Source organism: Mastigoproctus giganteus, chromosome 12 (genome assembly GCF_048544385.1).
Source record: "Mastigoproctus giganteus isolate SK-2022 chromosome 12, ASM4854438v1, whole genome shotgun sequence".
Lineage (NCBI taxonomy): Eukaryota > Metazoa > Arthropoda > Arachnida > Uropygi > Thelyphonidae > Mastigoproctus > Mastigoproctus giganteus.
The window spans coordinates 174,197,769-174,222,218 of record NC_143586.1 but is presented as its reverse complement, the minus strand read 5'-3'; the positions used below and the strand labels follow the sequence as shown (position 1 = coordinate 174,222,218).

At 41.0% G+C, this 24,450-nt stretch overlaps 1 protein-coding gene across 3 annotated transcripts in view; it reads left to right on the top strand.

Moving 5' to 3' along the window:
• The window catches only part of LOC150077609 (GTP-binding protein Di-Ras2-like), a 117,693-nt gene that overhangs the window by 84,131 nt on the left and 9,112 nt on the right, over positions 1–24,450 (top strand). For 2 of the 3 annotated variants that reach the window (XM_090385602.1, XM_090385603.1), the window contains exon 3: positions 7,581–7,733. In XM_090385602.1, the coding sequence (XP_090241728.1) occupies positions 7,596–7,733 (138 nt within the window). In that variant the 5' untranslated portion in view covers positions 7,581–7,595. Of the gene's footprint in view, positions 1–6,703; positions 6,811–7,580; positions 7,734–24,450 lie in introns of those variants that run through there. The other variant, XM_090385601.1, reaches the window with a different exon arrangement.

The following is a 24,450-nucleotide window of genomic DNA, read 5'->3' as shown; positions in this document are numbered from 1 at the left end:
GTGACGAGACTTGGCTGTACTATTACGATCTGCCGACCAAGGCTCAAAACAAAGTTTGGGTCTTTGATGATGACGACACACCCGTAATTGTCAGAAAATCCCGATCTGTAAAGAAGAAAATGATAGCTGTATTTTTCAAATCGAGTGGAATTGTGGAACGTGTCGTTTTGGACACGCAGAAGACAGTCACAGCTAAGTGGTATACTGAACAATGCCTGCCTAAAGTCATTGGATCTATGAAGAACCTGCGGCCAAAGTCAAGAATGGACACCTGGTACCTCCATCACGATAATGCTCCAGCTCACCGCGCCAAAGCCTGCACCGAATATTTGACCACGACAGGACTGAAACTTCTCGAGCACCCTCCCTACAGGCCAGACCTTGCTCCCTGCGACTTTGCACTGTTCCCGCATGTGAAAATGAAGCTAAAAGGGAGGCGTTTTTCCAGTGATGAGGACCTTCTACGGGCTTGGGACAACGAGTGTGCTTTACTCCCTAGTGAAACTTGGCAGAACTGGTTTAAAGATTGGTTTCGGAGGATGGAGAGGTGTATTGAATGTAGAGGAAATTACTTTGAAAAAATTAAATAAACAAAGCTGTATTGCAAAACTTTCCTAGTACCCTTTGTACATATGAAGTTGAAGAAATACAGCAGGTATCGAAAAGGTATACGACTTCTAGCAGACAATGCTCCTGCTCACAAGGCTGCTCTCAGAGTGGAGTTTGCAATCAGGTACCCCTTTGAAAATTTGTAGCACCCACCTAATTCTGCCGACCTCTCACCTTGAGTCGTTCTTCCTCTTCCCTAAATGGATAAACCAATTACGGGACCGCAGATTTCAGCCATAGTTAATGAAGTGGAAGCCCTGTGTTTCTGCTCAAAGTGAGGAGTTCTATTCAAGAGGCTTGGAAGACCTTTCGTATCAACTTTTTCATCCACAGATGAGAAAAATGTGTAGCTCTAGAAGGTCGCTGCATAGAGAAAGATGAAATTGCCAACCAGCTTTCAAATCCCTAACTGAAGTATTTCTAGGTGAGGATAAATATTAATATACTTATCCAAGACAATCAATATCTAATCTAATCTGAAGTAATACAGAAGAAGATGAGTTTCAAAATTTCAACAGATTAACATCTGTTGAATCAATATTAACATCAATTAACATCAATATTCCCAAACACAATGAACAGACCGCAACTCGCTTCTATAGTATTTGCGAAGTGCATTGGTTTGAATTCTCTGATCACGCTTGAGTCATAAATCTGTATTATTCTTTTCCCACAGGACTCAATGACCTTTTGTTACAAACAACTTGCCACTTCCAGCCTTAAAACATTTATGCACTCTTCACTGAATCCACGACATTTCGCTCGAGTCATAATGGTCGCATTTTAAACAACTAATCCATTAGTCGTATCACAAACCTGCCGCCTACGAAACTAATTACTGAATTGTCTGGACGATGTAACCTGTCAAAGGTAATAGATTCCATTCAGCACATCCGCTAACGAAGATTAATCAATCTGAGAAAAGTGCAGCCAATGTCGCGTTGTAATACACGACAATAGGTTAGTCTGCAGAATCAATAAATGCGTGCTTCATAAAGGTGGGAATGACTCGCAGTCCAACACTCGTGTTCGTTGTTTAACAAAATTATAAGTTTGAACAAACTACAAGGAAATCAGAGTTACTGTCCACATTAATGTGAAGTCGAGAAATTGGTAAACCAAAGATATACAAGGGGAAGCTCACGTACTGGACATTCAAACTGTACTAAAGTGAAACCATACATGTAGCTCAAATAAGTGAAAATATTTCTTCTTGGTGATAAAGGATCATCCATTCAAAAAGTTAAAACGCACGAAGATCTGAGGGATTTACATTCCATAATCACTGAATTGATTTGGTCAATAAATACATCCTCCGTTGTCTCTATCCCATACCATAGCAACTATAAGGTCCTCTGCCCCTACGACACATTTCAACAAGTTTCTTAGCCTGGAATAGTGGCTCCTGAAATGACTCAACCAGTGGAATGGGACCAGTACACTGTTTCTAGGGCTCAACTCTACATGAATCTCGAAGTTTCCCCATGGAAACAACAGGTTGGATTGTGGCAGCTAACCTATTTGCACTAATTAGATTCATACCAGGCCGCCTCGACATCACAGACCCTTGATATCTGAGACGCTTGAAACTAAGGGAAGATTTGATTAATAATCTGGCGATTTGATCTCGACGAATTCTGCCAGCAGAAAGCATACAGACTCCTGAAACTAATGGAAACAAACAAAAGTTTATCGTGGTTACGAGGACACAAGCTGAAGGAAAACTAGAAGCTAAAGCTACCCATGACGAGGTAAATATAAAATAAGCCGTTTCAAATCCTTACCCTCGGTATCTAAGACATTAAAAGACGCCTGGCATTATAAGCTGAGATGTGTAGAAAGGATCAGAAACCGCGGACTTCAACGTGCGATAAACAGTTGAAAATCAACGAAAGAAACCCTTTCGTTGATTAAAATGTGCATTTAGCTCACACACACACACACACACACTTTTATCAACGTTCACTTTGTACTCAAATCGTTCATTGCTTGTTCCAATCTTTAAAAGGCCACGATGCGTATTACTATACAGTAGATGTCAGAGAGAAAATTATATATCGGACTGAATCTTTAACATCCCATAAACCGCAATGTAATATAAACTGTAAATATCTTTCAGGTTAAGCATACGTGTTGATCCATGTAAGCCCGGACACCTGTCCCCCCCCCCTCCACCCATATTAGCTCTGCAGGGAGAGTTGCTCATGAATAAAGCAATAAACAGATACTACTATTACTACTACTAATAATAATAATAGAAATACATCGCTAAGGACCCCGGAATAACAGATGACACATGTCGATGATGCCACCTGGCCCCAGAAACAATCCAGCACATCACTGGAGGATTCTGGGTGATCACCAGACGAAGTACAGTCACAGACACGACCAGGCTAAGACAATACATCAGAAGATAGCGCAAAAATATCAGCTGATCGATCGAAGAAAACTTACCATATTACAAGTATGAACCTCAGGCCATAAGAACACCTCTAAGGGAGGCTTTTACGCAATGTAATCTTTTACCAGTTATAGAAATAGGCCATACAGTTAAAAAGTGGACAGCTGGGTCTACCCAGCTGTCCACTTTTTAACTGTATGGCCTATTTCTATAACTGGACATTCGCCCTCAGACTACCTCAACAGTGAACTTGATAATGAACACCCACGAGATAGACAATCTATAGTCGCCTACAATCACAAGCAGAACCTGTGAGGACATTCACGTAGCTGGAACAAAGAGTTCCTTGCTCCTGTTCCAGGACAAATACCGGACCAACAACTCAAACAGAGTTGACGTGTGTGACACGCAGCAGCCCAGCTGCCGACACCACATGGCGATCTGAGCCGGGCAATGTAGCCCGACGCTCTTTAAATCCTGGTGGTGGAGGGCCCACTCCCTCCTTTCCTTTTAGTGAGGCATGGGCATGTCTCACTGATCTACTGGGGTCGCTACTCTATCGTCCCCATACCTCTGCCTTATAACCCCAGTCTACAGCCCCCTTCTATCTTTACGCAAACGTATGCCCCCCCACACCAAAACAAACAACTCCAAATTAACTACGCCCCACTTTCGGCCTTTTTACCATTATCCCACGCAATTGAAGGTACACATGTGTGTGTGTGTGTGTGTGTGTGTATATATATATATATATATATATATATATATACACACACACGCACTTTTTTTTTTTCTTTTTTTAGGTCCAAGCCGCTGCAATCTTAGGAAATTAGGCGGCAGGACCTGCCAGAGTAAAATTAATCTACTGGGTTCCTGGTCTGCCTCTACGGAGCGTAAATGGGGCAACGTTTGGCCTCACCAGGGGTCCATCGGCTAAACGACAAGATGAACAACGGTACACGACATAACACAAATTCAATACCCACACACTTTTAAATCTCTGGCACACCCACAATGTAAGCAACGCGGAAATGGGGGGAAACCCCTGGTGCCGCTAGGCATCAACACACTTTACTTCAACAGTGCAGTGTTCGAAAAATAAATCCTTCGTGAAGTGTCGAAAAGGAAAGCCAGTTGAGGAAAGAAGAAAAAAGAAAACAAAAAGTAAAAACTTAGCATATATAACGCACCTAAAAACTGCTTGAATTTCGTTCCGAAATTAGGGTTATGCAAATGAGTTCACGAACGCCAGAAATGGAGCTTCGATAATAATTAAAGGAAACACTGTCAACAAGGCATGTGATTCCGTGGGTAGCAGTATAGCAGAAACGGGAACCTGAAGTTAGTTTCAGATCTCATTCTTATTTAACAGCTGAAGCAAGTTGAGATATATTTCGTAGGGATGGGAGGACCCAATGATTGTCTAGAGTATCTCAAGCGTGCTGTATTGAATGAGGCATGAAGATTTCGCTGGCCATACCATTATACCTTTCTAATGAAGGTGCAATACAAGTATTTGCTCATGTACTCTTGTGGTTTTTGGGAACTTAAACAACTATTCGTTGCGCATAAAAACCCCTCGGAAGCTTTCTATAGGATTTAACGACAGCATCATAACACTCTGGGAAGGACCCCCTGGACTGAAGAAGTGCTAAAGTCTCCCCAGTCTACAAAGAGATAAGAGATGGCCAATTACAGAAGAGGGAGTTTGAATTCAGTGGTAGGGAAGATCACGAGATCCGCGGTGAGAGAGATACAATACAAGAGACTTAGTTCATGAAGGGAGAAATCTTTCCTGACCAATCTGGTTAATTATGACTAAGTTAGAAAACAGTTGGGTGCAAGAAACAACTTTGACATTATTTACATTGATTTCAGTAAAGGTTTGGATAAGGTTCCTAACGAAAGGCAATTATGTAAACTGGTGTAAATTAAGATTACGGCAACATCTTCAGTTGGATCCAAGGAGCTGACTAAAAGAGAGAGAGAGAGAGAGAGAGAGTTGTTGTTGTTGTTATTTAAAAGCTATTGGCGCAAGAGAAGCTTAGGCTATAATGCGCCTAACAGAGAGAGAGAGAGAGAGAGAGAGAGAGAGAGCCATAAATGGACCTACCTCAGGGTAGATCAGTGCAGCAAGCGGAGGCCCTCAGAGATCAGTGTAGGGGCCACTTCTTCTCTGTCTTGTTTTTCTTAATGGCACCGATGAATGATTGGAGGGGTTTGTTTCAAAACGACTAAGATAAATTATGCAAGGAATCGAGGTTATGTAACATCAGCCAAAAATAACCTACATTAAATAGGCTGGAGCCTGAAAGCATTAATAATCATTAAAAATCTTGCTATGAGTATCCAAACAAACAAACTCGATAATCGGATTCTGCCTATTGTACTCCTACAAAAAATGTACCACTCATTACATATAAAATACTTTAATACTAATTATACTTTGCGAGCCAAGAGCCTAATTTTTTCCATTGGTCTTCAAGCTCGCCGATTGCGAAGATGATCATAAACGCTATATTCCAACGAGATCCAAAATGTATTTGATACCAATTTTTCAGATTAACCTCTGCGGGTACAAAGGTTTCAGACGAAGAAAAAGAAATTGGCCTTATTAGTTTAATTGATACACTGAACCACTTTATTAGGTGCAGTTAGCTAATAGAGTAGGCCCCATTTATCCCTCAGAACATCCTCTATTCGTGGTGTAGACTCAACGAGGTGTCAAAAGCGTGCCACACAGGTGATAGTCTTGTTGATACACCCAGGTACGCCCTAAACAACTTCGATACACCGTAGTACACAGTCGTAGTAATAAAAGAAAAAAAAAATCAGCATCCCTACGGTTGTCATCCTCCTCCTTCGTTATCGCAGGTGATGCTGTTACTGACGGAGCTCTCCATTCCACGTAAAGTGCGTCTAATAAAGTGGCCAATCGGTGTACAAAAGAGAGCATCATTTACCCGGCTACATGAAAGTTTCAAGTCCCCATGAACCTAAAAACAGGGAAAGTCTCAGTTGGTGTTAAGAAGGAATGAGGAATTGAAGTATCGAGGAAGAGTCAAACTGTGTGAAATGCTTAGTTGGAGCACAAAGCTGAAAAGATTAAATTAATCTTAATTAATTAGACATTACTGAACGTCTACACGCTTAACTATTTGGTTATCGATTAATCGACACCATAACTGAAAAATATTTAATTCCATTCATTCGTTTCTTAAAATGAATGAACAGTACTGACACAAACACGTTCTGTGATTGTGAATGTTCACAAGCGTACACTGGAGATTGCTTGGTGTAGTAACAGAAGAAAGAATAAAAGAAAATTCTTCTAAACCGGAAACAGGCAGAAAGACTTTCCAAGATTTGGAGGTACGAGTTTGATGTGGCCAACTGCTTATTACAAATGGTAGTTCCAATTACGTGTATAATCAGCAGGAGCTTTATACTTCTGTCACTTCAATAACAGTTAGTTGGTTCACTTCACGCTTTTAAAACATTAATTGTGGTTTCGCAGCATCCAACATGACTCTCTCTCTCTCTCTCTCTCGCTACGTACCAGCATCCCCAGTCCTCAGCTAGCACGGAAGTTTATGCCACTGTTCGCTAGATGTCACTGCTGAAATACCACAAGTTATTGGGCCATAGTTAAGTCTCACTTAAACGTGCCGCCCACGCTACTGTGACCCTGCACCGGGGTAACGCGAAGAAACATCCTTTTGCACTTCCTTATCCGCTGGATGACAATTGTGTTCCTGGAAACCAAAACATACGTTGCGAAGAATCTGCCCAACAGTCAGGTAGATTGGCTATAGTTTTATTGAACCCTTGTTAATTACTGATGTTGTTATTACCACTAATATATCTAGCTTTCAGAATCAATATCAAGTGGATGTTGCAAGATGCCTCGTCCTTACAGGGCAAATGAAGTAGTTGCCTAGCAACCTTTGTATCCAGGTGGTCTGTAAAGACTTATTTTGCTATATTTATATTCGGTGGCAAATTGGGTAACAAGACTTTGCTTTTTCCGTGGTACGCCGGTAGCAGCGAGTTCCTGTTTGAAAGAAATGAATGCGATTTTATTAATGCTAAAGTAATTTAACCACCCGGTGTGCATTCAGGGTTTAATTGTGTTATCTTGCTTGTTTAAACAACCAATTAATTTAATGTATCCAAAGTTAATTAATGCGAAAATCAGAATGAATATTATCTTAGCATTCAAAGTACGCACTTGCTTTAAATCTGGATTAATGGCAGGAGAAGAACTGAGGAAACTCAAGTGAAAGAGGGAATTCAGATTCGTCTAGGATTTTACCAACTTCTCAAACAATTCTAACTAGCAGTTTGGTATGATCAAAATGGAAACACTCCAAGTTATTAATATTTAAGTTTAAGAGTTATTTAAAAATCAGTTGTATATTCCTATGCCAAAAAATTACAAATTCTCTAAAGTTTGTAAACAAAAGTAAAAATAAAATTTAACTTCAAAATCAATTGTTTTAATTCTGTTATTAATGAGTTTTAGTTGTAAGATGTTTCTATATATATATATTTTTTTTTTTTTTTCCAGAAGTCGCAGCGAATCATGCCTGAACAGAGTAATGATTACAGGGTGGTTGTTTTTGGGGCAGGAGGGGTTGGAAAAAGTTCTCTTGTTCTCAGGTTTGTCCGAGGAACCTTTAGAGAGAGCTACATTCCTACCATAGAAGACACCTACAGACAGGTAAGTGGGTTGTTGCAATTGTGAAATGCGACACTTTAAATTTGTAAAACTACTAACCAGATGATCACACGATATCTTATGTCAGAATACAATAAATCATCTTAAACGAAACCTTCATTCTCTTCAAGAAATGCGTTAATAGTAAATCGACAGTGTACATTGAAACGTGAGTGCTACAAGTTTAATTTCCGAGATATGTGGTACTATAACAGTCCGAAATCCGATAAATCCTAGGATTTAGTTTATCTTCGCTTTGATAAAATTTGGTATCTTCCAGCTGATCAACGATAGCTAATATGGATTCCGACAATGTTGATCCACTGGTATCCATATTAGATGGATACCAGGGCTAATATGGATTCCGACAATGTCGATCCACATTGCCCATTTGCTTACATTACCCACCTATGGACAAATTCAATCGAAAAGTTTGAAGTTTTGATAATCTTCTCAACAAGCTACCATCTTATGGTTTACTAACTATTTTTTGTAATTGGGACTCCACCTTTCTCGCTGACCACTCGCTAGGTTAGGGTAGATGGCTCTCTCTGTCTTCTAACTTCTTCACCAATGCAGATGTTCCCAAGGTTCGGTTATTTCTTCCACTCTTTTCCACTTGTACATTAATGACCTTCTTCCACTGACCGTAAATCCTATTCATAGTTTTACTGATGATAGCGCATTGCATTCCACCCTTCCAGTTTGAGAAACTTTGCCTTGCACAAACAGCTTAAACGTCTTGAATATCCACCGACAACTCCTTACATACTTATCTCCAAGTAATTCTCCAGTGGAGTAAAGAAAACTTAGTTAATTTCAATCCTTCTAAAGCTCAGTCCTGTCTTATATATCGCAAAAAGAATTCTTCTGTTCCTGTGCTTATCTCGACGACACACTCAGATTTCTAAATATCACACCTCTATTACGGATCACCCTGACTTCTAATCTCGCTTTGCATAAACACATTACAAATATTGCTTCTTCTGCATCTGAATAACTGAGTTTTTTTCTTTTCTTTTCTCGGCGTTACTTTTCTTCTAAACAACTACTTACTCTATACAAGTCTCAAATCTGCCCTATCATGAAATAAATGTTCCACATCTCAAGCTTTCATTCAAAAGAGGACAGTCAGGTTAATTAATGACCCGTCGCTTACAAAGTTTCTCCATTCTCGGTCTCATACACGTTCTCTTTCATGCCTTTTTTTTATAGATTCTTCGATGAGCACTGTTCTTTTAAACTGAATCCTGTAATTCTCCCTTCCAAACCAGTTGGAACACGTGCCGCAACGTCAACATCCATTTAATATTCTATTCGAAACGTACAGAACAACTTTTTTTATTCCTCATTTATCCCTCCGTCTTCCGTTTTCTGGAACAACCTTCCTTCACCCGTATTTCCTGAAAAGTACTATCTTCAGAAATTCTAGTCTAATAGCAACGATCATTCTTCTCATCCTTCAACCCAAGTACATTACTCAGTACTATAAGTTTTAATACCTTCGTGTCTGGGTTTTCCACTTTGGAAAACCCAGACACGAAGTTTGAGGCGCCAGTTGCATGGTTTGTCCAGAGCTCTAGACACCAGCTATTCCCGGCCAGTTAGGGCTGTTTGTGGGAAGAGGAATTCATGATTCGCTTATGATGGCATTCATTGATAGCTACTGCAGCCATTCATTGAAATCTCCATGAAAAATTGGTTTTCCTCTAAGGAAGCGCAGTTGTTGTTAATGGTTTTAAGAATCTTCACTATCTTAGGCCATATTGCTCCAGTTCTGTTATCTTTGCATGTTTACTATCTTCGCGATTTGCATGTTGTGTGTGAGCTGAAAAATGCAGTATAACTCATAAAGTGGGGAACCCTATTCCTTCTGCCCAAGATCTGCTAACTACTGAAGAGGTCTTAAATTCCTCCAGAGTCAGACGGGATGCAAATCTGGGAAGGTACGAAACCATTATACTGTCACGGAGGACAGTGAAATCAGACTGGCGAAGGTAGAAAGTAAAAAAAAAAGAAAAGAAAAGAAATAGTTAGGAGACTGATAAAAATGAAAGTTAACTATATAACTTATACAGTATATATTAAATGCAGATAAGGTAAAACTGGTTAAAATCCGGCACCTTCGGGGACTGAGAAGTTTTAAAATATTCCGAATTTTAGAGTTGTACTTAGTGGTAGAGCATTCTGGAGAAAAAAATAATTTCTCAGTTGAGAATAAGAAAAAAAAATTAACCCATCTTCTTTTAGAATAATTATTATGTCGAGGCAGTTTTTATCAGCTTACTTAACTTTTTTTTCACTCTGTGGCTGAGTTAGTCAGTCTCGGGCATGGACAACAAGGATCCATCACTTCCCTCCTCCCAGGAACAAGGGCTTTTTGTGCAGCAGAAACAGGTAAATCGGCCAGAGAACACAGGCAATTTATGTACATACTACATGGGAGGGGGGGCAGATGAGCTGGTTCTAATATGACAGGTTTTTGTCCTAAAAAAAGTGACAAAGTCACCGGCTCATGCAAGCGTTGTATGACTAGTCACATAGCTATCATTTCCAACAGGTTGCGAAGTTTAACTGAATAAGAAATAGCATTATATGAGGGAAATTCAAAGCTAGTTATATAGTTAAAGCCATATGGCTTTAACAGAAAAATAATAAAGATGTTTGCACACACTACCCTGCCTTGTCTTTTCATTTGCTTCCACGGCCAGCAAGATTTCAATTTCATTAACAGTTTCATTAACGCAATTTTCACAGCAACAAAAACTTGCCTCACTAACGAGTTTCCCCGGTATTGCACAACCTTCAAAAAGATGGCTTCGCCAAAAATTTAATTGACTGCTTGCAGTATGTTTTAGGACCGGTCGGTGGTCAGACCGAAGTGACAATTGAAGTTTAACGTTGATAAATGCAATACCTTGCATTTTAGTTGACTTTTCTTCTTTTTTCTGGCCGATTTTGCTTGCTTCTTTCAATCATTTGCCACTAATTATATTAAATGCAGAAGGAAACAATGGATTTCGGAAGGAACCCTATGCATGATGAAAGAGAAGAAAGATGAAAAGAAATGATAGAGAGGGGTACAAGAAGCTGAACTCCACTATAAGAAAAAGATGTAGGCAGGAAAAGAAAAAATGGCATGAAGAAAAGTGTAAAGAAATTGAGGACCTGGATAAAAAAACATAACACCAACAGAAAGCTCAGGATCATAAAAGGAATTCAGCAAAAGGAAAGAAGGATCCGAGGAGGAGGAGTTAAAAATAATAGTAAAATATTATACGCAGAAAAAGACAGCTACAGAGGAAATTGTAATCCCGAAGGAGGAAGCTGAGTTACCAATTATGAAGGAAGAAATAGAGGAAGCAACAAAGAGAATAAAGAACGGAAAAACTTGCTGAATGGATAATAATCCTATAGAATTCTTCAAGAATATGAATGAAGAAGGTTTGGAGACATTGACATAACTTGTGAATGATATTTACATGACAGGAGAGCTACCTGAAGATACTAAGCAAACAATAGTTTGCTTAGTTTCTTCATATAGCTCGCCTAGCTTGCAGCAACTACAGAACAACATCATAGAACGCCTCCAAAATTCTCTTACGGGTGATATTGAGGAGGATAAAGAGAAGAATATATAGGGATGATCAATATGGATTCAGAGCAAATAGAGGAACAAGAGACGCAATAATGGAACTAAATACCATTGGTCAGAGGATAATAAAAGATCACAAAACATTGACATTGTTATAACTATTGTGCATCAGATTTGTGGATTTTGAAAAACGTTTTGACAGAGTCAACCATGGGAGAATGCTCAATATGCTTAAGAAGATAGGAGCTGAGGGAGAGGATTTAAGAATTATAAGAAACCTATAACTAGAATAAAAGGAGGCTTTCAAAATAAATAACAAAATAACAGAGTAGTTTGAGGTCAAATGAGATGTAAGACAAGGAAAGTTGTTTGTGGTCACCCTCCTCCTTCAATTTATATAGTGAGGAATTAATTGCAGAATCTTTATAAGACATTGAAGGTATAAAAATAAGGCAGAACAATTTCAATAGGATTAGAGACACGGATGACACTGTTATAACTACTGGAAGTAAATCGGAACTAAAGAGAGCACTTAACAAAATTCACACAATGGGAGAAAAGTATGGCGTGAGATTAATAGAGGCCAGGAGAGAACCAAGGCGGTGACTTTGGATAAACAAGTTTGAGGTCCGGGATGAATTTCTTAGTTATTAGGCCTTTGTCCGTCTCTTCCCATCTTGTCTGCCATATTTGCAGTAGCATGGCAGCTAGTTTCTTCTTTTCTTGCTTACAGTCATTGTGAGTGTCGATGGTATGTCCAATGATGGTAGCTGGGATGACCAGCGACAAGCAGTAGTGCAATCCTCGATGGATAACCTCCAAATCAAGAGGGAAGACACCCGCAAGAACCTAGAGGGCCGGAGAGTTTACTGTGCAGCAGGCCCTGGTAATGGCGTGCAAGATACTCCACTAAATTGTTTATAGTTTGCATTTATTGCGAACAATTATTGCTCTATGGTACCAAATCCGCATGTAATAACAGGGAGTCTGCGCGGTAGCAGAGTGGTATGGCCACCGTCCTCCCCAAACCGGGTGGAAAAAGCCGGGGTTCGAATCCCGTCGATGATGCGAGGAACTTTAATGGGCTTTTTTCACTCCGTGGCTGAGTTAGTCGGCCTCAGGCGCAGATAGCAAGGGTTTTCTTCCGCAGAAACTGGGGTTTTTCGTCCAGCAAAACAGGCAAATCGACCAGAAAACACACGCAATTTACAGACACAAAACACATGGGTAGATATAATCAATTACGGGTGACCCTAATAAATAATTTGATTTGAATTTGATTAATAACTGCTTTACAATTGTTGTCAGCTTTGTTGTAGGCAGAAAATGAACCTGGAGATTTGGATACAAGCGAATTGCGATAAAGGACGAGATTTTAAGATGCAGTTTGGAATAAAGGATTTCATCCCTACAAGATTAATTCACTGGCATGATCTGAGCAAACGTTGGCATCAGAAGATTTGAAACGGTAATCCGACTAAGGAAAAGAAAAAAATCTTGCAGATCATCCCATTTTCCATTCGTGTCGTGTAATGCCAAACAACACAAGGTTGAGGATGGCCACGAGAGAAAGGCACCATTGGAGAAGAGCTCATCACCAAGTTGTGATCTGAGATACCTAGAGAATCATTCACCTCGACCGTGTACTTAGATGCGTTGTTTGTGAGAAAAAGATCAAGCGTGTTGGCTGCGTGGTTAGGATTTTCTGATAGGTAAATGAACGATCTGTGCGAGGTAATTAGTAATTGCAAAAACCTCAGCATCTCGACCAGCTGGGTTCGCGTGAGTAGAAAACGGAAACCAGCTGGAGCTGTGAACTTTAAAATCACCAAGGAATATTACTTCACTGTTAGGAAAGCTTCAAAGAGAGGAAGTGAAACAGTTTCAAGTGATTAGTGGAGTTGGGAGAACGATAGAGACAACAGATCAATTTGGCAGAATGTGGCAGAGAGACTTTAAGCCAAAGAAGATCAAAAAGAGGAGATTCCAAATTACTAATTCTCTAACAGTGAATATCAGAACGGACATATGCACAAGTACCACCTTTGAAGCGAAAGGAATCGTACAGCAAATAATTGGAACAACTGAGATGAGCAGTGGTTTAATCAACCGATAACTGAGATTCTGTCAGAAAAAGTACATGGGGTTTGGCAGACTGCAAGTGGAAATGGACATCGTTGAGATTAGAACTGAGACCACGTACATTTGTGAAATGAACTAGGAAGTGTTTGGGAGGTTTAGATCATTTCGCAGATCAGCTTACTCTATTAGTTTGACAATTCATGGTATTCAGAAGTAAGAAAAGGTGGTGAGGACATGCTGTATAGTGTGTTCTAAAAGCCAATTTGGACATAAGAAGACGTCCACAAATCAAAATTAAGATAACCACTATAAAAATGATAACAGAACTAAAATATCTTGGAGTGGTCTTTGATTCAAAATTAACTTTTTACCCCCATTTGATCTACTTGGCGAAGAAAGTGAGAAATTATGCAGGTATGATTGCCAGGATCAGTCGAGCAGACTGGGGACTCAAAAGAAAGACCCTGGCAATCATATACCGTGCAATGTTCCTACCCGTTATCACCTATGGAGCCGGTGAAACTAATCCGCTCGGCCATAGTAAGAAATAGGAATAAATTAGAATCGATACAAAGGACCCTATAACCAGAGCATGTCGCACAGTAAGCACACCTGCACTACAGTTGCTGGCCGGAACTCTCCCACTTTACCTGGAAGTAGCCAAAAGAGGCTTATATTATAGATTTAAAAAGGGCATACCCACAGAATTTCTGGGGATAGCCCTTGATACAACCAATACCTTCAATGATGAAAGAAAAAGAATAGCCACAAAGTTCCACGAGCTATGGCAAACAAAGTGGGAGCAGGAAACCAGAGGTCTGGTCACCAAACGGTTTCTGCCACTGGTGTCAATGGTTAGCCCAAAGCCACCTAAGTGGTATGCCCCTGGACTTTTTACAACATTTATATTGACAGGTCACGGCTCCCTAAAGGCGAAACTAATCTCCTTAGGGCTGACCGATGACCCAAACTGCACCTGTGGCGAAAGTGGAGACTGGGCACACATTCTCTATGAATGTATAATATATGACATCCCCAGAACAGAGCTAATAGCACAGATTGGTCCCCTTCCCAGGGGAGAAGAACATCTGCTTATCATAGAAGAGCAAAATTATAAAGCTTTTACATCTTTCACACAGAAAATATTCGAAATGCGCAGAGCAATCCAAAGAATGGCAATTCAGCCCCCCCCCCCAACAATTAAACAATAATCAATATTTAAAATTGCCCAAGTTTCCCACCGCGCCCAGACGATGACTTAAAAACTGTTAGGATAGCAGTATTCTGCACCCTGACAGAAACCTGACATAACAAAACTCCCCACGACTACCCTGCCATGTGTAGGAACCTAGGGCCCCACACCAAATAAGAAACCATGTAGGGGAGGGAGATGTATAGGCAGCCAGGGAAGCAGATTAACTGAAAAATATCAGTAAGCTGGTAGCAAGGGGATGCAATGTAGATGAAAGAAGAATGAATGAATGAGAATGAAAGACAATGAATAGGTTGGGCACTGGGTGAACTAGGAATTATGGTAAAAGGGAATAAATGGCAGTTTTGGTGAAAGAAAGAGTGACCTAGCATGAGGGAAAGAGAGAGTGAGTGGGAATGAGTGGAAGAGCAAGTGTAATTGGCCGAAAGAATACAAAGTTAAAAATAACTTACATTACTTTATATATACTGTACTAACAAACATTTACTAACCACATAAACACTATCACTGCATTCTCCCCTGGCTTGCGAAAAAAAAAAAAAAAAAAAAAACAACTTGCAGCTAGGCCTGCACCACAACTGAAGAATAACAGTAAGTTGAGGTGCCCAGAGAGTGCAGTGCAGAAAGAAAGAGTCGAATAAATGAGATAAGAGCTAGAAGAATAATGAATAAAAGTGTAAGTGTGTGAGAAAAAGAACACAAACCATAAATGCTACAGTTAAGTACACACTAATCCTAGTTTTAATTGATATTTAAATTTACATTACACATCATTGCATCCCCTCCTGGTGTGTGAGAAAAAGATGAATGAGTTGAGTGAATAAAAAAAAAAATATATATATACAGTATATATAAAACTTGGAAAACAAAAATTATAAAATAAGAAAAAAGTATTAAAAAATAAATAAATAAAATAAATAAAAAAATAAAAAAAAAAATAATAATAATAATAATAAAAAAATGCAAGTAGAGTGAGAATGCAGTTATGAATGAAGTAAATGTATGTGTCTCCCACCCCCTTGCCTGGTGGGTTCCCCATTGCCAGCTAACATATCCCACCCCCGGAGCGGGATGGGCAGCTTGACCTTCATACCGGATTCGACACTCCTTGGACATGACACCGATGAAGACATTCTTTGCTGCCAACACGCCATTGGCGATCTGAACTGGGTACTCTAACCTGGTTCCCTTTAAAACCCCATCCCCAGGCAGGGGAGGGAGGAGACGGATCTCTGTCTCCTCTCCTCCCTACCTACCCCCCATACCTTAGTTCAAGAGAGAGAAGACATAATCTGCTATGCTGACGATATTAAGTTACACACCCAGATTAACCCGGGCGAACATATCTCAAAAATTAATGAAAAGATCAATCGAAAGCTACACGAATTAGAATCCTATCTCCATCAATTTGGACTACTTATTAATCCTGAAAAATCAGCCCAAAGTGTCTTTTCGTTGAAGCACCAACCCACTGAAGTCCAAGTTTTTCTAAATGGCATTTTCCTTCCAGTGGTAAATACACATACAGACTTGGGAGTAGTTTTCGATTGCAAACTGACCTTCAAGCCCCATATTGACAAGCTCATAACAAAATTCTGCAAAATGCGGTGGATTACCAAACAACAACTACTTCACGTTAAGGATCTGGATGTGACTCAGCGGTACATATACACCTCTGTATACTCCGTCGTGTTATACGCCTCAGAAATATGGGCATCTGCAGCCCCCACGAATATCAAGCGTGTGTACTCCTCCGAATACTGGCTCCTTCGTTGGGTCACACATAAACATCATCGTCCACCCCAGCAAAGAACAACTGCGATGGCAACCGCACTGAACTTTGCCCGACTGCCAAATCTTATAATGGAAAGACGCCTCACCCTAACTGTCAAAATGACCACTGGAATAATCTCGGAGCCAAACATATGGGAACTGTGCAGCTGGAGGATCCCTCAACCCGGACTGAGATCAGCTCCAACCCTTATAGCCAACCATAACAGACTAGCCCTTAGTGACCGCTTTCTCCCCAAGCAGATGCTTATCACAGTCCAAGCAATCAAAGGCGACCTCTACAAATTTGTCAAGGACCGCAAATACCGGAGGGAGATCCTTGATGACGTAAACTCAACCAGGAAAACTTCACAGTAATGTCGCAGTATAATAAATTTAAAGTCTGTATAATATTGTATATAAAGTCAAAAAATACTGTATAACATTTCTATGAATACTGTGAAATTTAACTGAAACCTATTATATTGTTGGCCCTGAGGCACGAACCCGAACTTCGATGTGGGCCCCGTCCTCAAGGCCTTTGTACACCAGCCAATGTGAAACCCCTGGCATTCCTGCCGTGAAGGGTAAATTGTATACATCCTCTGTACAATAAAGATTAATTAATTAATTAATTAATACTTCGCCTGGTGGGGCTCGTCTCCACTGACCTCTTTGGGGATGGCTACTCTATCGTCCCTGTTCTTCTATCTGTTTCTCCAGTCTTCAGTCTCCCCCCCCCTCACTAAATCGACCGACAGAAACCCTTAACAATGCCGCCAAATTCTAATCAATGTCTAAATTCCACCGGTTTCGTCTAAATCTCTAAGACAACAAACACTATTAGCTTTTATCTAGCGTATAGGGCGCCTCCATAGCCGGGTGGGCAGGAGCAGCAGTGCGTAGCACACGCTTCTTGATTAGACCGGGGTTCGAGCCCGTGAGCCACCAAATATGGAGGATGCGGAAAGGTCAGGGAATGACCACCGCATATCCCCGGAGCAATATGGCCTTAGTTGCTAATGCTCCTAAAAACCAAATAACAACAACTAGCGTATAGCCTCACATGTCTAAATTTAATAACATCAAAATTTTGCCCGACCTATTTGGCCTTTAACACAGCTCTTTAGCGTTCAACCCCAACCAGCGATTTCCTAACAGCAATCCCATTAAGCATTAATGTCAAACGCATAATTTTTTTATAGGTCCTAGCCACTGAAATCCCAGGAAACTAGGTGGCAGGACCTGCCAGAGAAATTTTTTGCGATATTGGATAAACCCGGCTAGCCTCCACGTGGCAAGGTATGGGCAACGTCGGGCTCCACTAGGGGCCTGGCGGCCAATAAGCCGGACAAACAATGGGCACAACATATCACACTGCACAGACACTGCCCACACACTTTCAAGTCTCTAGCTTGACAGTGTACTGTCCTCGATACAGCGAAACACACGGGGAGATGGGAGAAATCCCAGGTGCCGTCTGACACGAACATACCTTGTATAGTGTGTTCTTGTCTAACGGCACTAGAGGTTTCCCTCATTGTAGGTGTAACAGTTCGCTGTAAAGGCCAGAGATTTAAAAGTGTATGGATTTTGTAAGTGTAGTGTTGTGTGTCGTTGTTCTTTTGGCAATTTAGCCGCTAGACCTCCGCTGAGACCCAACGTTGTCCACATTATGCCTGACCATGTCGGACAAACAATGGGCACAACATATCGGGATAGTCATTACAGGAAAGTAATGACTATCCCGATCATTGTGTCAATTACCAGTATGGTGCCAAAGACCCTGCATAACAGCCTAGCGGCAATAGGTCTCCCAGAGAAAACCTACAAAGAACTCCAGAAGGTGGCAGGACCTGCCTGTTTACTCTGGCAGGTCCTGCCACCTAATTTCTTGAGATTTCAGTGGCTAAGACCTAAAAAAGATAAATAAATAATTCTCGCTCGGTAGGGGCGAGAATTATTAAGGAAACGAAATTTTTGGATATGGCAAGGATATACCCGGTTCCTTGAAACGTGGCCTCCACAATGTCCCCTTGCACGCACACTAGTCGGACTCCTTCCAGTCACTATCTGACAGAGTAGAGGCAGCGAGTTTATACACTAGCTCATTCGGAAGCCTCCTAGAAAATTACCAATAGGTTCGGTCCGGTGGACTATCACCGGCCAGCTTGCTAACACCGTTTAAGAGTTTTACCCTTGAAATGTACGGAAGATTGGATCTTGTTATGATGTCCATCATAACTTCAAAAGACATCAAGAATGGTTGAAAAGGAAGAAATACTTTGCTCTGAAGAGCCCAAAACAGAAGGCTTTGGCGAATCATGACTGCAAACCTTCGACACGGAGACCGAATCTGATGATGATGAATATTGAATACTAAAGTCAAGTTTGTTCTGGTGAGAATTAAGTCCATTGTCTGTGCAATTAAACTGCTTCTGCAGCCAGCAACATTTAAAGGACTGCACGCATCTTTAAAGAAATAGAAATGTACCTGATTTGCATGATTTTTAAAGACAAATGAGGTCGTAATACGAGTGCCGGATTGCTTTCTTACTATTTCCGTATTTTAAACTTTTTTTTTACAATTCTGGATGATTGTAAAATGCTCGATTTTACACAGTTTACTCTATTTCGTTTCTAATCAAGACTCTTCAAAATGCAACATTAGTACATATTAAATCAGATACGCACTACTACACAAATTAAATTCAAGTTTCGCTATAAAATCTGAGACGCCATTGTCCCAAAACAACGTACATCCCAGAGATTTATTTATTATTTTATTTTTTTTATGGAGCATTAGCAACTAAGGCCATATTGCTCCGGGGATATGCGGTGGTCATTCCCTGACCTTTCCGCATCCTCCGTATTTGGTGGTCACTGGCTCGAACCCCGGTCTAATCAAGAAGCGTGTGCTACGCACTGCCGCTCCAGCCCACATCCCAGAGAAGAGACCAAAATCGCTGGAGTCCACAAGTTCAATTTTTTCGAGTATGAGGGCATTAACTTGGACAAATTGACGTTCTGTGCTCCAAATAAGATAACATGGAAATGAATTTTTAAAAAATGCTGCCCTCGTGTCTGCAATTAACACGGGCACCCCCGAATACGGATGGGGTGGTGAAGCCCTGTAGACAAATTATGTGTGGATCCTCCATGACAGTACAGTGGTTTCGCCACTCGTTTGGAGAGATATGAATTCGAACCCCATCAGAGGCTGGAGGAATTCGTAAAGACCTCAAATCAAGGTGATAGTATGGTTTTTCCCCTATCTCGTATAAATTGTCAGTCGTTCTGTCCACGCTACGAATCTTGTCGTTGGGAACTCGACGTTTTGCGTATTATTTGCCTATCTTCCTTCCGCATAGGGGCAATGATAGACCAAGATTATTTGCGAGAATCGCTGATTTGGCTGTGATATCAAAATCAGCCAAATCAATATCTATATTTATTATTGATATTAAGCAAAAGCTAATATCGAAAGCAAAAGAGGATAGGGCTTTTGCTTTCGTAAGGGTGGCTACGGTGTTCTCAGACAGTTTTAAATTGCACTCAGTGGGACTAACTGATGATGTTCCCAACAGCAAATTCTAAATGGAAAACATATAGGGATGTAACCAACGAAGCAACTAGGCTTTTTGTACCAATTAAGAAATACTGTTCAAGACAGACCTATATGAACGTCAGATGTACTTGTGGCAGAAAAGAAAAGTGCTTGGGACGAATATAAATTATTAGGTGATATAGAAGCCTATGATAGATATAAACTAGTCAGTAATCAAGTCACAAAGGAGGTTAAGCAAACTAGGGCGCTTACGAGAAGTTCCTGGCAAAGAATGCCAAGAAAAGCAGCAAAGGCTTATTTATTTATACGAGGGAGTATCAAGAGGTTTTATACCCTGACCTAGATAAAACATCAGTGAGAAGATGCTGTTTTTAATATAAGTTGTCTACATATTCAATAACTAACCTGGAAAACTTTATTCTATTAGGTGATCGTACACCAGAGATGGAGCCCGGAATCTGAGGAATGGTTGACAAAGCGAAGTATCGAGCAGTGATCAAGTTCCTGCATTTGCAGGGCAAGCTCAGAAAACTGACGAAGAAATGAAAGCTATGTACGGGCAGAATTGTCCATCCTATGACACTGTAAAAAGTAGAAACGGGAGTTATAATGTGGTCGTACAAGTGTCTTTGGCGAGCCAAGAGAAGGAAGGCCATCAACATCCACAGACAGTGAGACGGTTGAAAAGGTTGAGCAGCTGGTGCTGAGTGATAGTTGTGTGATAATTCATTTCATCTCAAATGCAGTGGGAATTAGTTATGGGTCTGCCCACAGCATTTTAAATGACCATCTGCACATGTCTAAGGTCTCCACACGATGGGTTCCAAGATTGCTGACGCATTTGCAGAAGCAATGTCGAATGCAATGTTCTCTCCAACTGTTGGATTTGTGTAATGCGGATGTTACGAATTTTTTTAGGGTGAACCCACCCTATTCTCCTGACCTAGCACCATCACGCTTCTTGTTTCGAGAAATGAAGAAACCATTGCGTGGACGCCGCTTTGATTCGTCTCAAGAAGTCATCAATAATGTGGAATCATGGTTTCATGCAAAAAAGTGCAGATTCTATGATCATGGCATTAAACAACTGATCCACAGATGGGAGAAATGTGTTATTATATATGGAGAGTCCATAGAAAAGGATTAAAGTTCCTGTGAAGTTTCACCTTTCTAGGGCTATTATTAGGTAAGAGTACGAACTTTTTGACACCCCTCGTGTTAATATTACAAGGAAGGGGTGAATCACATTCGCCCACTTGATGTCGATGGTTTAACTGTTCACCCTACTCAGGCAGCTGACAAATTGAATGAATATTTTACATCTGCATTCACACATGAGGAATTCCTTAGGGAAGTGGAGGCCAGAAGTTTAGCAAATCTAACAGGGAGCTAAATAATTTTGTAATAACTGAGAGGAACGTGAATGAGTAATTGTCGAAGCCAAACATCAAAAAAGGCGCCTGGGATGAATAGTATCTATCTAATTATATTAAAGGGGGGAAGAAAATGTGGTAAACAAACCCTTAGCCACAATTATGAGAGCATTCTTAAATTCAGGGGATGTCCCTATGGACTAAGGATGTGCAAATGTATCCCCAATTCACAAACGGGGATCAAAAGGTGACACGAATAATTACAGACCTATTAAAAGAACCACAGGGGCTCACATCTGGTGAGTATCGACTTGGCACGCCCAGGGTCCTGAGCTGGGTATGATCATTCTCTCTCTCTCTCTCTCTCTCTCTCTCTCTCTCTCTCTCTCTCTCTCTCTCTCTCTCTCTCTCTCTCTCTCAGGGTAACTCGGAAATATTTTTTTGGCTGGTGCAGCATAAGCCTCAAGCTTCCTTCCACTATATGGCTAATAATAATAATAATAATTACTCATGCTAATTAACCTGTTAGCTTAATTTCTGTTCCAGGGAAAATAATGGAGTCACTGGTTAAAGTAATGCAGGGAATTTGCACAAATCTTTAAACAGGAATGCAATTATACTGTAGTCACAGCATGGATTTATTAAGGGGCGATCTTGTCTGACAAATATGATTGGATGCTATGATGCACTACCAAAAAGGTAGAGGATGCAGAAAATAATTTTGACATCATATACTTAGATTTCAGAATAGCTTTTAATATTGTTGTGCATAGAAGACTGCTGTACAAATTGGAGCAATGTGGCATTAAGGACAAGTTGCTGTTGTGGATGAAGGGATGCTGGACTGGGAGAAGACAGAGTGGTTATTAATGGACATTGCTCTTCATGGAATGATATTATCAGTGGAGCCCCCAGGATTCAGTGTTGGGTCCATTATCTTTTCTATATACAGGGTGTCTCAAAAATATTGGTACAAACGTTTAGGGCAGGTAGGTAACATCTAAAGGAATGTGAATCGCATAGGAACCCATAACCAGAAACGTCACCGTAAGTCGGTACATGGCGCTGTTCATCAGTTCGCGAGAGGGAAATTTCTGGTTTACTCATTCAAGCAGTAGTCGCCGCACGAAGAGCATGCATCGATATACGAACTGTGAGCTGGCAGACATGCACCTAGTGTATGGATTAGCAGAGGGCAATGGACGAGCCGCTCAACGAATTTATGGAGAACGCTTCCCAGACAGACATGTACCGGACCACCGTTTGTTTGCGCGTGTGCATCAAAATTTGTGCGATTATGGGTCATTTAGAGGTAACAGGAGTGTGGGCAGATCACGTTCGACGCGAACTCCCGCCATGGAAGAAAGTGTGTTGAATGCCGTCAAGAATAATCCTACTATCAGCATACATGCCGTTGCCTCTGCCTTAGGAGTGTCTCGTTGCAGTGTACAGCGTGTCTGGCACGATGATTCCTTACACCCCTTTGATCTCCAAAGGGTTCAGTTACTGCTCCTCCAAGATCATCCTGCATGTGTGGCTTTTGCGCACTGGTTTCTCCAAGAAAGTGTTCAAGACTTGAATTTTCCAGCCTATGTTTTGGTCACGGATGAGGCTTATTCCACTCGGAAAGGCTTATTCAATCAGCACAATGCTCATGTGTGTGCATGGGGGCGCACCCACACGGTGTGCGCCCCCATGGGGCACAACATCGCTTCGCAATAAATGTGTGGGCAGGTATGGTCGGTGATAGCTTAGTCGGCCCATACCTGTTACCATCCCGCATGAACTCCGCTAAAAATCGGATCTTTCGTGAACAAGTTCTACCAGGGTTACTTGACGATGTTCCAGCAAATGTGAGACGCAACATTTGGTTTCAACATGACGGGACGCCTGCCCATTATGGAAGGTGTTCGTGACCATTTGAACAGGCGGTTTGAGCGTCGATGGATTGGCCGTGGTAGACCCGTTGCCTGGCCCCCACGCTCACCTCATTTATCGAGCCTTGATTTCTTTCCTTGGGGGGGGGGGGCCTCAAATCTATCGTGTATGAATCGCCTGTGGAGACGGAAATGGATCTCGTGGCGAGACTCGTCTGCGCTGCTGCTACTGTCAAAGAAACTCCAGGTGTGTTCGACCGTGTCCGCCAATCCATGCTGCGTCGGTGTGACGCATGCATCGCGTCTCATGGTGGAACCTTCGAGCATCTGCTGTTCAAGCATCATGAAATACATCCATCTCGTACTCCATTGTTAATATTATGTCAAATAAATGTGTGCCACTAATGAATGTCTTGAGTCATTTCTGCTTCTACTTTCCCGTGACGTTTCCGTTTATGGGTTCCTATGCGATTCACATTCCTTTAGATGTTACCTACCTCCCCTAAACGCTTGTACCAATATTTTTGAGACACCCTGTATATTAATGATAAAAAGGTTGGTAGGGTGTTTAATGAAGTAATCAGGGTAAGCTACTGTAACAAGATCTAGAAATATTAGGCAGATGGTTTGAGAACTGGCAATTGAAGTTTAATATTGACAAATGCAAAGTACTGCATGGGGGAGCAGTAATTGAAGAGGGGAACAAAGGGGTGCTCTTACCAAGAAAGGTTTAAGTTCTGCAAATTACCCTCTGGCTAAAGGGAAATTTCCCCATTTATGTTATACAACTGTCTTTCCTCAATTTGAATTTATGCCCCTCAGAATAATCTGAGTAATAAGAAGAATTCCATCAGCATTGAGTTTGCTCAAACCATTCAACGCCTTGTACACCTCAATCAGATCCCATCTCAGGTGCCTAGTCTCCAGAAGCTGCAATTTGCAGAACTTAAGATTTTCTTGGTAAGAGGGCCCTTTCGTTCCCCTGCCCCATCTTGCCCCTCTCTGAACTTGTTCTAACAACTCTACATTCCTCCTAAAATGAGGCCTTCAGACCTGTACACAGTACTCAAGGTGAGGCCTTACCGAGAAAAAAAAAAATAATAATAAAAACACACACTCACATAGTAACCGTATAACATAACCTTCCTTTTTTTACTACAGTATGCTAAAGACATCACTAAAGACCATAGCTAAGCACCATAAACGGAAGTTAACCCAAATAAATAAATAATGCTTTCGAAA